At 48.6% G+C, this 14,768-nt stretch overlaps 1 protein-coding gene across 1 annotated transcript; it reads left to right on the forward strand.

The window, feature by feature from the left end:
* Nucleotides 1-1,422: 1,422 nt before the first annotated feature.
* Cited4 (Cbp/p300 interacting transactivator with Glu/Asp rich carboxy-terminal domain 4) lies at nucleotides 1,423-2,764 on the forward strand. The gene has a single exon (XM_046469135.1). The coding sequence runs from the start codon at nucleotides 1,708-1,710 to the stop codon at nucleotides 2,260-2,262; it is 555 nt and encodes a 184-aa protein (XP_046325091.1). The 5' UTR covers nucleotides 1,423-1,707; the 3' UTR covers nucleotides 2,263-2,764.
* Nucleotides 2,765-14,768: the final 12,004 nt, after the last annotated feature.

Genomic DNA, 14,768 nt, shown 5'->3' on the forward strand with positions numbered 1-14,768 from the left:
GCAGATTTTACACTTTGTAAAAATGCTGATCACACCTGTGGTCATTTGTGATCTTCCCACAAACTCTCAGGCATGGATCACCATCTCCCTTTCACTGAACTGAAAGCTGAGGCCCTGGGGAATCAAATGATACCCTTCCATCCCCAGACAACAACCAAGGGTCACATGCCTGCAGGTGGCAGGACCATGATTAGAACTTGGCCTTCTGAACTCTCACTCTAGGCTTCTCCACTCTACACCAATTAGATAAACCAAGTTCCAGGAAGTCCCAAGGCAGCGACTGGGGGAGGGGAGTCAGAGGAGGGAGGAAAAGAGTGGCAAACACGTGGGGGTCAAGGTTCAGGGAGGCTGCCTCCTGGACGTGGGAAAGATTCCAGTTGCTCTAAGAGCTCAGAGAACACACAGCATTCACATGCCAATTCGTTGCTTATGCTCACTGGACAGTCATTTTCTCTTTGTGTGCCTCAGTCTCTTCGTCTGCAAAACGGGGTGTTATTATCCAGGGAAGGTGTGAAATCCCCCAGAGGGAAGTCCTTAGGAACTGAGCTAAATCCAGCCTTTCATTCATTGAAGGAACTCTTCTGCATATCTGTGTGCCAGTCACCGTGGTGGGCACTCTACAAGCCTGCACTCATTTAACCCTTGCCATACTGCAGTAGGAGCTGTGCTGCTGTTGTCAGCGTCTTACAGATGAAGAAACTGAAGCTCAGGTGTATGAATTGCAATTCATTCCGTCATTTATTCATTCACTTGACTTTTACCCAAAGCCAGCTCTGGGCTGGGCTCTGGGCCAAGCGCTGAGGATAAGAAGATGAACAAGTCCTTCAGGAGACATGCCCATAAATTACTCTAATAACAACTCAGTACATGCTTCAACAGACAAGGTGCAGTGGGAGCCAGAAAAGACGCAACTGGCTCCCTGAGGTTATGGGGATGGATGGGTGGGAACGCGGGAGACCTTGCACTGTTGAGGTGCCTATGCCCTGTGTAAATGATGCAGTCACCGACATGGGTTCGAGTCCCTCTCCCTTTGATCTGTATTCCCAGGAAACCTCCTCTTCCTCTGAGCCTTGGTCTCCATCTGGAAAATTAAAGAGGTTGGTGGGACTGAGATTCTGCAGCTCTAGAGCGCCTAAACCTCTGACCTTTCCACTTCACCGTCTGCTAAATTCAAGCTCGGCTCCAACCTAGTCTGGAGTGAGCCCCCCAAAAGCCAGATCAAGCCCCTCTGAAAAGTGCCGAACACCTCTCCCGCCCTCAGCAGTCAGAGCCTGGGGTGGGGCCTGGGACTCAAAGGACAGAGCTCCATCAGGGGGTGGGGCTGAGTCCTAGATCTAGGAGCGCGTGACACGCCCAGAAGCGTTTCATCCAGCCAATGATAGCCCTGGGGCGGGGAATCCCCGCCTCTGGGTATAAGTGGTCGCGGGCCCCCCTGGATCCACGAGCAGGTCTTGGAGCGGGACCGGGTGGGTGTTTGTTTCTGTTGCTGCCCAGAGCCTGGGCCGTGGGGTGCGCAGGAGCGTGGAACTCCGTGCGCTCTGGGCTAGGCAGGAGAACCGGTCGGATTCAGTTTTCCTTTACCTGACTGAGCTGCAGGTACGGCACGGTGCCTGGGTCTCCTGCCTCGGAGGAGCAACTGGCCGGGTCCTGGGGGGGCGCCCGCGCTGATCATCCGCCCGCTGCCCCCACAGGCAGCCAGACTCTGCCATGGCTGACCACCTGATGCTCGCTGAGGGCTACCGCCTAGTGCAGAGGCCGCCGCCGGCCGCTACCAACCACGGCCCTCACGGGATTCGGACTCTGCAACCGTACGCGGGCCCGGGTATGGACAGCGGGCTGCGGCCGCGGGGAGCACTGTTGGGACCGCCCCCGCCCCCACCCGGGGCCGTGTCGTACGGGGCCTTCGGGCCGCCGTCCTCCTTCCAGCCTTTTCCGGCCGTGCAGCCGCCGACCGCCGGCAGCGCGCACCTGCAGCCTGCGGCGACACTGTACCCAGGCCGCGCGACCGCGGCCCCGGGCGCCCCCGGAGGCCCCCCAGGCCCGCAGCCACAGCCCGCCGCCGTGGCCCCGCCGCCGCCAGCGCACGTCCTGGGCGGCATAGACGCCGCCGAACTCATCGACGAGGAGGCGCTGACGTCGCTAGAGCTCGAGCTCGGGCTGCACCGCGTGCGCGAGCTGCCCGAGCTCTTCTTGGGCCAGAGCGAGTTCGACTGCTTCTTGGACTTGGGGTCGGCGCCGCCCGCCGGCTCGGTGAGCTGCTGAGCGCGCCGCGGAGGAGAAGCGGGCCTGACCTCCGGCGGGACTCCGCACCCGGCGACCCGGCCCCGGACACACCCTCTGTGAGGGTGGAGGCGGCGGGTTTGTGCGCCGAGCGCCGCAAGGGGCTGGGACTCCTGGCCTGCCTTCATCGGGGTGACAGTTGGCTTCACTTCTCTGACCTGAACCCCAAAGTGAAGGAGACTGGACCAGCTTTTGGACTCCACGTTCTTGGATTTTGTGTCCTCTTTTCTCGGCCCCTCCCCCCCAATCTGAGCCATGGCAGGCCTCTGCCTGATTTCCCTTCTTCTTGTGCAGCCCACTACCGGAACTGGGTCCCAGAGCCACCATTCGTTGAGCCCTTGAGCCGCACCCCCGCCGCCTGAGCCCCCACCCTCGCAGGGCCTCTGGCCTGCGGGAGGGGAAGATTGTACAGCTCTATACCCTGCAGAGTGGAGCAATGCCCCATCTGGCCTCCAAAACCAAAATAAAATTGGGTCACTTTATAGTCTTTGAGTTTTCATTTCCTTATCACTCCAACTCCCAGCTATATTTAGCTTCCAGAGTCCTGAGGCTGTTGAAGACTCTGGGTGGGAGGGGAGCCACATCGCCCAGCAGTGCCCAGGACAGGAAACCGACAGTTTCTTTCCAAAATATCTTGTAAGTTGTGCAATTGTGATGTCATAACCTGGAAGGCAGAGACTGCCACAGGGTGGCAAAATAACCCACTGGCCTTCCCAGCTCCTAGGGTGGGGGGAGCTTGGTGGAGTTGTGGAGGAGCTGGCTGTACCTGAGGAGTCAGATAGCCCTGGCTTTGGATCATGACTCTCCAGTGTCCAAGACATCATCCTTTCAGACTTCCCAGGCTATTTCCTCAGAGGGAGATGCTCCTTTCTCCTCAGGTGTTTGTGAGGCCTTTAGCAGAGTGCCAGGCTCCTAGACAGCCCTCAGTAAATGATGGTGAGGATCATTCTATGAATTGGCACCAGCTTTATTCCTGGCTGTATGCCCTCATGAAATCACAGTCCAGGTGGGAGGAGACAACAGACCTGGGAATAACTAATCTTGGTATAACATGATGAGGTCCAGAATGCAGGTGGAACTGCCAAATGGGCAAACCCAGAGGAGGGAGCAGTTTCAGCTGGTTGAGGTGTGACATTTGATGTGATAAGAGCCTGGACTGTTGAATATGTTTTTAGGAAAACAACCTGTTTAAAGGCAGGGAAACATACCAGTCCAAGGAATCTATGGGGAGGGAAGGTTCAGAGTGTCTAAAAGGGACAAGAAAAGTCTAGCAACTTTATGACAACTTTGTGAGGTCAGCACAGTTCTCCTTCCATTGTCTGGAGCTTGCCCAGGCCTAGCAGGATTTAGCCTCAGAGTCCTGATAACCAATATGAGTTCCTGGCTGCCCTCTGCTGTTGATTGTCTCTAAAAAGATCCTTGAGGGTGTGGGAGAAAGACTGGAAGAGACCAAAGGTGGGGAGGAAGCTGGGTCAGAGACACTGCAGACAGAGCTAGGATCAGGCAGGGGGGCATTATCTGGAGAAGAAACACAGGGTTAAGACCTTCTGTCCCCAGTGGTTGGGCTTTGCTGTAAGGCCAAGGTTGTCAATGTGACTCTCCCGCAGCCAAAGTTTCCCCTGTGTTAGTACCAACCTAAACTGTCAGGACAGGCATGGAATGAATGACAAGAGGTGTTTGATAAATGAATAAAGGTAATCTCTGATGTGACAAGATCTTCTGGGATAGGATGGAGAAAAAGAAGAGAGGCTTCTAGGGAAGAATGGCCTGAGCTCTGGGCTGAAAGGCCAGCGTTTGCTCCAGCTTTGCCCAGAAACCCAGGCCAGAGACAGAAACCCAGCGGCTGCAATGGGACAGGAAGGTTAGACCCCGGTTTGAACACTGCCTTGATTCCCTTCTCCCTGAGTCTCAGTTTTCCCACCAATAAAATGAGGCTAATATGTCCTGGCCCTGCTACTTTACAAGACCTAAGCCTCACCATTAGTGAGGAGGAACTAATGCAGGGATGGGTTGATATCTGTTGACAATCCTTAAGCACTCTCCAAGTGGAAAGGATTCAGCAGAAGCCCAACACCTGCCATATTCAAGTTAAAGTACAAGTGGAGGAGGGAGTCCCCTGCAGAGCTACCACCCCTCAGACTCCCCCAACCCCTCAGACTCACCAGCTTCCAGAGTTCCAAGGGGTCTCTCACCTAAAGCAACCTGATGCCACTCTGCCCTGTAGATTCTACTCTCATACCTGGGTCGGGTCTTTGGAGTCAGGAGTTAGACTCCCTAAAAGCTAGGACCTGAGTTGTGACTCAGGCAGGACCTGTTCCTATCTTTTTTTTTTTTTTAATTCCTATTCATATGAAAGTTTCCCTAGATTGTTTGGTTTGGCTTGGTTTGGTGCTGGGGGCTGAACCCAGGGGCACTTTACCACTGAGCCACATCCCCAATCCTTTTTATTCCTAATTTTGAAGCAGGGTCTTGCTAAATTGCTTAGGGCCTTGCTAAATTGCTGAGACTGACCTTGAACTTGCAATTCTCTTGCCTCAGCTTTCAGAATTGCTGAAATTACAGGTGTGTGCCACTGCACCTGGCTTTGTTTTTGTCTTTGAGATGTTTTTGTCTTTGAGAGTAACTTTGTGTTACCCAGTCTGTCCTCGAACTTGAGATCCTCCTGCTTCAGCTTCCCAGGTAGCTGGGGTTACAGGTTTTTACCACCATACCTGACCCCAGACTGATATTCTTAATTTTGAATTATCTTTTAGTAGATTAGATCTTATCACCAATCCTTTGGTTTTTTTTTTCCTTCAAGAAAAGTAGAACTTCTCTCAAACTCATCTGTAAAATGGGTACTAAGCTACTGTTCAGAATTTATCTCAGGGCTGGGGATGTGGCTCAAGCGGTAGCGCGCTCGCCTGGCATGCGTGCGGCCCGGGTTCGATCCTCAGCACCACATACCAACAAAGATGTTGTGTCTGCCGAGAACTAAAAAATAAATATTAAAAAAATTCTCTAAAAAAAAGAGAATTTATCTCAATTGATCTAGAATTTCCATCACCATCTGATCCCAAAGACCTCTTCTAAGACCCACCTTGCTCTTAACAGTCCCTGTGGTCCTTTGCCCAGGATCTTTAGCATTTGAATTAGTTCTTATCTCAGTTTCACCAAGTGTAACATGTGCACAATAAACCATCTCCTCTGCTATTTTAGCTGAAAAAAAAAATGGGCATGCCAATAGTACCACCCCTGCAGAGGTGCTACGGAGATTAAATAAGTGAATGCAAGTGAAGTGTGTAGAACAGTAGGGTTTGTAGTTAGTACTATTACCCCTGAGCCTGGCTTTTGGGGACATCCTTGTCTTAGAGTCTTTACGAATGCTGTGCTTTAACCAACTATAAAGAGGTTACCCCAACAGTGACACTACTGCAAGTTGAATTCCCCAGGACGCAGATTCTGCAATGGGGCTCAGCTTGCAAGAGATTTATTAGGGAGTGCCATCAGGCTCCACACTGCAGGAGGGAGGGAGGGAGGAAGCAGAAGCTACAAAGCAGGCCCAGCAAGAGCCCTGGCCAACCCCACGGGGAACTCCGGACTTAGAAGGGCCCTTCAGAGTCATCCTGAGCTAGGCCATTATACTCTGCCCCCATCAGTCATCAGATGCAGCTGCCGAGGGAAAGGCCTGGCCGTAGGAGGAACAGCTCTGCCCAGCTGAGCCCATCCCAAGGAGCTCCCACGGGAAGGTGGTCTGCGGACAGCACTCCCAGCAGCTTGGGCAACTATTTCATGGAAGGGGCTCTGGGCAGCCCACCACAGTGTTCCCCACAAGCACTGTGGTGGGAAGGAGGGTGAGGCAGTGTTGTCCAAGTGGGAACAAATGCCTCCTCAAACTTATGCTCCACCTGTCATTTGCCTCACCTGAGTCCCAAACTAGTTCCTTCCCTATTACAAACAATAAAATATCTTTTACAAGGTTCTTCAACCTCACGGAGTTAATGGGCACAGAGTAGATTCTTAGTAACTGAGCAATGTCATTGTTGTCACCCTCCTTCCAGCTCAGCTAAATGCTCAACAATCATGTTAAATAAATTAATGAACAGTGTGATTGTCGTCTTTTCCCAGGAAGCTTAAGTGGGTTAGCCGATTACTGAGTAATCCTTTTGAGTTCCTTAATCCACCCTTGCCTCACTCACTTTGCTGTTAGAAGTGCTGGGTCAGGATTAGTGCCCACCGGAAGACCAAGTTGGTACTTGTTGAGTGCCTACTGTGTGCAGGCACAATGGGAACAGGGAGGGCCCTGGTAGGTGCTCTTTTCTTCTCTGGCCTCTCTCTTGGTCTCCACCCACCCTGTAAATAGCGTTACTAGGTGCTGATCCCTATCCAAAGGTCAGAAAACTAGGGCAGAGTCACACCTTATCTATCCAGTTTCTTTCTCTCTACAATAGGGAGGAGAAGAACCCTAACATCAAAAATATATGTGCAAGGCTTCAAATGAGACTAGATTTCTGAGAACACATTGCAAATGGTTCTGTGCTGCTTGGTCAGATGGGTCTGGGGATGGACAGCGATGGCCTCTGCTCTCTAGCTAGTCTGGGTAGAAGAGGCCTGCACATGCTGTGGGACTTGAGATCTGGACAGCCTGGATCATGTGACAGAGAGTCATGTTAAGGGTTCCAGGCAGGCATGGTTGAGCAGCTCAGGAGCTGAAAGGCTGAGAGCTTATGGTGACAAAAGGGTGAGATGGGGTCAGTTTAGGGAGGACATGAAAGTGGAAGGACTGGACATACATACAGGGCAAGACCCAGAGGGTGCTCTGACAGATGGAAGATATAAGGGTGCTACTCTGGCCTCGGTCTCCTCATCTGTCAAATGGAGACACCACAGGCTTCTTGTGAGGATGAACTAAGGGGATGTTGAGTGCCTGCCTGATGGGCAAATCAAATGAGAGCTGCTGCTGGGAAACGTGACCACAGGAAGAGAAGGAGCCCCAGGTACGCTCCCACCCAGGCTCCTGACACACATGCCCCTTGACCTCCTGGCCTCTGTGACTTTGCTGTACTATGGCCATCACCTGAACTGCGCCCCTTGGGGTCTTTTCCACCTATGAAGGGCAATTTTATCACCATCAGAGCTGGTGAGGGGTCTTTCCCCACCAAACTGTAAGGTTCTGGGGACAGAACTTGACACATGATCATCCCCACCTCCTCCCGTGTGTGATTCAGAGTCTGTGTTAGGATGTGCTTTAGGATGTGCTGGAGTGAGTGTGGCTACCCTGGCCCCAACCTGGAGCTGAGGCTGAAAGAGAGCCTGGAGCTGGATTCCAAGTTGGAGCCAGGAGCTCTGAATTCTAGTCAAGCTCAATCATGAACTTGTAACCTTGGGTATGATATTTTACTCTCCAAGCTCTGTAGGATGGAGACCACATTCTCCGTACCCATTGCCTCCCAGGCGCTGGGAGGTAGAGATGGGCCAGGGTTGTGGGGGACAGAAGCCTTGGTGTGCATTTTCTCCTTCGGTTCTCACAACAACTCCAGGAGGTGGGTATAGTTATTGTCCTTATTTTAGGCAGTCACAGGGCTCAGAGAAGTTAAGCAACCTAATCAACAACACCCAGCAAGCTGAAGTGATGTACAGACACATAGTAAACCACACAAGGCTCTTGGTAAAATATTGTTCTTATTGGGGGGCGGGGGTGGACATCCATAAATATCAAGTCCAGACGTCCTCTTAGAGCAGAGGTGTGGCAGGGAGAGCAGGGAGCACCATCAGAGGGTGGGCTCTAGAGGAGCTTATATCTGTGCTTCTTCTAGTGAGCTTGAGACTTTGCCATAAAATGGGCACCTCCACACAACAGGACCCACCCCCTGCCACCCCAGCCCTTCTGGGCCCAACAGAAGGAGATGAGTCATTCATTGTTTCTTCTTTTTAATTAGCACATTGTTTTAAGTCAAAAATAATGGATGCTCAAGGCAAAATCATTTCCTAACAATTTAGGAAGCATAAAGTGAAAAGTTAGAGACTCCCAAGTTTTTCCTTCAAAAATATATTATACACTCATTGTATCACATATATGTTGCACACATATACATAACATGCTTTTATGTGAATGGGATTATAATATTTTCTCTAGCTGGATTTTTTTCACCTTAATATGTTTTGGAAATCTTCCCCATGTCAGTGAATATGGCTCCCCGCCCGCTTTTCTTCTTCTTCTTTTGCAATGCCGGCGTGAAACCCGGGGCCTTGTGCACACAGGGCAAGTTCTCTACCACTGAGCTGCACCCCAGCCCTCCCTCCTTTCAGTGACTGCCTTGAACATAATCTACTTCACCATCCCCTATTGATGGGAATTCAGCTTGTTTCCTAAATTTCGCTGCTACAAATAATGCTACAAGGACATCCTTGCATATTTACTGTTGAACACTTGTGGGACTATCTCTGTAGAATTAATTTCTAGAAGGGGAATTACTGGATCAGGAGATATGAGCAAGTAAAATTGTAATAGCTACTTCCAAATGGTTCCCAAAGTGACTAATCCCATTTATCTGCCTGCACTGAGTGAGAATGCCTGGTGGTTCACGCCCTCCACTACCCTAGACATTAGTGATATTTTGTATATTTATCTCTGTAAATAGAGTCATTTAATTTCAACTAATTTGATTATTGAGAAAGATATTGTCTGTTTTTATTTTTCTGTGAATTACCTGTTCATAAGCCTTGCCCATATTTCTACTGAGTTATCTTTTTCTTAATACTTTTTAAGTGCTCTTTATATATTATAAATAGTAAACTTTTATCTTTTATGAATGTTTTAAATATTGTCTCCCCATCTATCACTGGTCATTTAACCTTTTGGAAGGCAAATTAATTTTTATGTCATCAAACCTAGTTTTTTCCACCGAAAGCTTCTTTAGATTAAGGACAGTAATGGAGATCCTGGCTTTCCTTGGAGATCATCTTAGAATCTTCAGGATTGTGCTTATGCCCAGACTTTGCACTCAGGGAATAACATGGACATATTAGCAGCTGGGGCTGAGAGACAAGCCCAGGTCTTGGCATCATACACACCTGGGTTTAAAGTCTGCCTTCAAACTACATATGACATTTGGTAAAGCTACTTTGCGACTTTGTGCCTCTGTTTTTGTTTTTATTTTTAATCTAAAATGCATTCAAATACAAATATACCCAACTGCTGGGATTCAATGAGCTATTGGCTAATGTGAAGTCAGTATAGTGCGTGGCATGCAGAAAATTCCCCATAATTGATAGCTGTTTCCAACTCGCAGCAAGTGCTGAGTAAGCAGAAACTGTTTGCCTGTCCAAAGAGAGGGTCTGGAGAGCAGAGGTGTGACTTCAAACCATGTCCCTTGTAAATGGCCCTTCAACCTACAAAGACTGGAGGCAGATGCAGGTATCTGTGGTTGGTGCCTTCCAAGATTCGGTCCCCTTTTTCTGCTGGAAAAAGATTTTCCCAAATTTTCTTTGAGGAACCATCTCTCCCTCACTTATAGTCCATGCACTTTGGGTAAGTGGGCCTGATCTTCTATATGTGCTTTGAAATAAATAATTTGAAATAATACTAAACTATAAAATCAGTGGAAGGAAGACCTCAAATTTTTCATTTATCCATGACTATTTTGAAATGGCAAATCTTCATCTTTTTCTCCTCCTCCTTTTCCTTTCCTTTTTCATATCAAAGTCTTTAAAACTTGCATCTAAACACATGTGCTGTCTGCTTGTTAGGTCATCCATTACTGACTCATAGTATCTCACCTGACCCTCCATAATCTGACTTAATGCCTTATTATTACAGGTTTTATAAGGTTGAGGGAACCGAAGCTCATAGAGGTAAAGTGTCTTGCCCATTACCACACAGTGAGTAATTTATTGAGTCAAAACTTTAATCATACTCAGGATAGTACTTTGCACATAGAATGAGTTATATTTAAGTGTTAGAGCAGCTGCTATAACAAAAAGACCCAAGAGATTTTTTTTTTTCCAGTACTAGAGATTGACCCAGGGGCATGCTACCACTGAGCTATATCTCCAGCCCTCTTTATTTGATTTTAAGAAAGGGTCCTACTAAGTTGCCTAGGATGGCTTTGAACTTGCAATCCTTCTCACCTGACTAGGAAATTTTTAAAGTGTCTTAAAGAGCAGAAAATTTTTTTTCTGGTTTCTCCCTATGACTCAGCTCCAACTTGCTTTTTTCTTGCTGTTCTGCTGACCGTGACCTATCAAACTCATGAGCCACACGGCTGGCTCAACCAAGTCAACTTTTCTTTTCTTTTCTTTTTAAACTTTTGTCTGCAGAGCAGAAGCTGGGGCACAGACATTTTCATTCCATCTCTCAAATAGAAGAGAAGTGGGCACACTCAATGTTTTGAGGCCCAGCAACACATATCACATCACATTTAATCACAGGATCATACTTAGCTGCAGGGAGGCCTGGAAAATATGGTTTCTAACTAGTAACCATGTGTTCATCAATAACTCAGGTATTATGGAAGAGAGGAAGGATGGATCTGGTGGACAACCAGCAGCCTCCAGCTCAGCAGGTGGTAATAGCAAGTGGCTCAGTTGTGATTAAGAGCTCAAGCTCCTGGGCCCCAGGGTAACTTGGTGGGGTGAGGAAGGTATCAAAGGCCTGAGTCCTGTCTAATGACAACTGGTGGAATTCAGTAGACCTGGCTTCAGTCAGTCATCACTCTGAATGCCCACCTTGGGCAACTTACTTCCCTTCTTTGAGTATTTCCTTATCTGCCTGTAAGTGGCTGCTGTGAAAGCCCCTGCCATAGCTCATGACACATACTAGGTGCTCACACAGTAGAATGGATGGGGTAGAATTTGGATATGGGCATCTGGAAGAAGGAAAGTGCAAGGCAGTGTGTGGGGAAGCCAACAGACAAGAATAAATGAGGCTTGACTAGGAAAAGCAATGAGTCCAGAGTGATGAACGTAAGGGATCGATGGTCAGAGGCACAAGAAATATACTTAGATAGGAAAGGGCCAGAGGGATGGCCCTTGATTATCAGACTGAAGATCTTGAACTTGATCCTGTTGGTGATGAGGGGGCCGAAGAGGATATGAGTGAGTGGGGAAAGTGTTAGCTTTTTTCTTTCTTTTTTGATTACAAGGAGGTCACTCGACTATAAGGAAGCAGGTAGATGGTCCAGGACTGTCTGTATCTAGGCCCTTCCACCTTGTTACTTTGTCATTTGTGGGTTAGACCTTGTGATCCAAAAAGTTGGCTTCAACTACCATATCATCATTGCAGCCAGGGGGAAAAAAGGGAGAAAAGAGAAGGAGGGGGCTGGGATTGTGGCTCAGCGGTAGAACACTCGCCTAGCACAGGCAGGACCCAGGTTCGATCCTCAGCACCACATAAAATTAAAGGCATTGTGTTGTGTCCATCTACACCTAAAAAATAAATATTAAAAAAAAAGAGAGAGAGAGAAGGAGAAAGGCACTTTCTAGAAGTGCCCTCGAATCACCAACCCTCCCCAAAAGGCTCAGGAATACGGTCTTTATTCCAGGTGGCCGCGTGTCTAAGTAGAATTTGGAGCTTCTGGTACTGAGGAAGAAGATGGAAATGGAGACTGTAATCTTGATTTTGCATCATTAGCTGCAGTGGAGGTTACAGGAAAGAGAGGACCAAAAATGACTTCCAGGGGTGTGGTTTGGGGGGCAGGATGACCCTTCCGTGGAGAGGAAACTAGAAGGAAGAACAAGCTGCAGAGAGAAGGGTAAGAACTGAATGAATGCGTTGAGTCAACCAGTGTTGACGTCCATGAGACAAGGGCCAGACAAATAGATCCAGAGCTCAGGAGGGAGGTCTAGATTGAAAATAAACATGTTTTGCAGTTATTAGCATGGTTGCCATGGGAATGATGATGCAGAGTGATCAAAGAAGGTGGCCAAGGACAGAACCTTGGGGGATCAGACACAAAAGAGAAGAGATGGGTGGAGACTGAGAAGGAACAGCTGAGGCAGTAGGAGAGGCAGCATCCAGGGGTCATGGAAACCCAGGAAACTGTTTTCCAAAGGAGGGCATGGTTAGCAACCCCCAATACTGCTGAGAAATCAGGTAGAATAAGGGCTAAAAAGGGGTCCTTCAATTTGATAACCAGGAAATCAAAAACCAAGTTGCCAGAGCAGTTTCAGGAAAGCAGAAAGGTGGGGGTCTGGCAGCCATTGCTCAGCAAGAAAAGAGAAAATGGAAATAGGATCAGCAAGGTTACCATCTTGTTTAGGAAGACTTTTTGGACCTCAATGTTTTCATGAGTCAAGTGACCCATGTCTGGGGCTTCTTCAGTGGCTTTGTTTGGTTCGTTGGTTGGTTGGTTAGCTGGGTGGTAGTGCTGGGGACAGAAAGCAGGGCCTTGTACATGCTAAGTATAGCCTCTACCACCGTGCTATACCTTAGCCCCTTCACTGAGTTTTCATTGGACTTAAGGGCATTTGAAAAATTCTACCCCTGGGTTTGGCTCGATGGCACCTGCTCATGTGGGGTGGAATACCTCCCTTTATTCTGCAGATGACAGAACCACATTAAGTGAGGCTACCTGGACCATATATGGCACATACGTGGGTTTTCAGAGAAATGAAGGTTAGTTCCCCAAACACCAAAGTTTTGGAATTTTCCACCATCTTGAATGGGACCTTTGAGTAGAGGAAACTGAATGGAACTTTTGGCTCAAATCCTGGCTCTGTTACTTACTGTCTGTGTGACCTTGAGCAAGTCCTGTGACGCTGGAGCTTGCTTCCTGGTTGGCAAACGGGATGATAACAAACCCCAACCTACGTCAGAGTGTTACTGTGAGTCTCTAGACAAACACGATTATATCTAACATTGTCATAGACACAGGGCTGGGACAGGCATGCAGGGTGGCCTCAGGAGCAGGAGGTGGGTCCAGCCCAGAGCCCAGCCATGGAGAATACCTGGGGTCTGCAGAGGGACTATGGAGCTGTGGATTTGGGGTCAGGAAAGTTGGGTTCAGATTTTGCAGAACTGAGGCTCACAGAAAAAGGGAAATGACTTTCCCAGGTCACACCCTCAAACAGGCAAAGCAGAGGCACCAAAACCAAAATCTGGAAGAGAATTTGATGTGTGATATTTTTTGGAGAAAAAAGGTTTGAAGTTGTCATGAAAAAAATCAGAATTTTGCAGGACTTCTTTAACATCACTGTGTGGTTTGTGTAATTTTCTGCACTAAAGGCTTTACACACACACACACACACACACACACACACACACACACACTCCATCACTGCCCACATTCTAAGAGCACCCTGGCCTCTGCTCTCTTTCATTAAGATGACACAGGGCAGGTTAAGGACGGGAGGAGAGAAAGGCCATCCAGAGACAAACCTGGGAATCAGAGATATGGGCTCAGCTCTGAGCTCCGCCCTGGCTTACTGGGCCTCAGTTTCCCCATCTGCAAAATGAGGCTTTTGGACCAGCAACTTGTTGGGGACCTTGGCAACTAGTTCTTATGAAGGCTTTTGCTTCCCCTTGAGCTTATCTGATTGCCAGCCAAGCGAAGCCCTCCCCCAGCTCGGTCATTACCTCATTTCCATTTTATTTACTTCATAACTCTTATCACCCTCTGAAATTATCTTGGCTTTTGCTGTTATTATTGTTTCTGTCTTTTTCTTTTAGTTTATTTTCTGTCTAGTCAGTGGTGTACTGTCTACTCCAAGTAAGCAGAGACATTGTGAGTTTGAGAGAGCCTCTGTGACCTTGGCCCCAAAACAGTGCTTGCTGCATAGTAGAAGTGAACAACCGTAGAATAAATGAATGAAGGCAAAGCACAGCCCCAGACTCTCTGAGGCAAGTCCTAGCCTCCTCATTTCTCAGCCCTGTCACCTGTTCCCAGACATATTGGGTCTAATCAAAGGGCCTTCCTGGTAGAGTTCCTGGCCCCCAAAGTCCAGACTGTTTCCTGGCTCCAGCTGTGACACCAAGCCAAAGTCTTTACTGACGCCTTGTGGCCACAGAGACACATAACAGGGAGTAGAAGGCTTGTCAAGAGGTAGGGGATGGATCAGGTAACCCTGCATTCCTCCCTTGAAAACTGTTTATTAATTACCCATGTGCCCCGCCCTGTGCTGGGGACAGTGATGACCACAAGCAGGAAGCAGATGTTTCTTGCCCTCCAAGAGTTGAAGTCATGTCTGGAGCAGGGGGGAGATCATGGCATCTAGGAGAGGAGCCAGGGGAGGATCCTGGCAGGAGGAAGGAGGGTGCAGTAAGGGCAGACCCACCCCAGTCTGAGTAGGCGTTGCAGGACCTCAGGATGCGCCTCCTGGGGGTATCTGTTTTCCAGCAAACCTCCCACCTCTTTCATAAAATCCTCCATGTCTCCCACAAATTTTATAGGCCATTGAAGGGAAAAGAGATAGAAAGAGAAAGTATCTAGTGTCCAGAGAAGCCATTTGGGACAGAAACAAAGAGGATTTAAGAGGATTTCAGCAAATCCTTTGTGATGTGCAGTGGTAAT

Source organism: Marmota monax, unplaced genomic scaffold, assembly GCF_021218885.2.
Source record: "Marmota monax isolate L192 unplaced genomic scaffold, Marmota_monax_Labrador192_F-V1.1 WCK01_AAM20220418_F8-fsc00008, whole genome shotgun sequence".
NCBI classification, from domain to species: Eukaryota; Metazoa; Chordata; class Mammalia; order Rodentia; family Sciuridae; genus Marmota; species Marmota monax.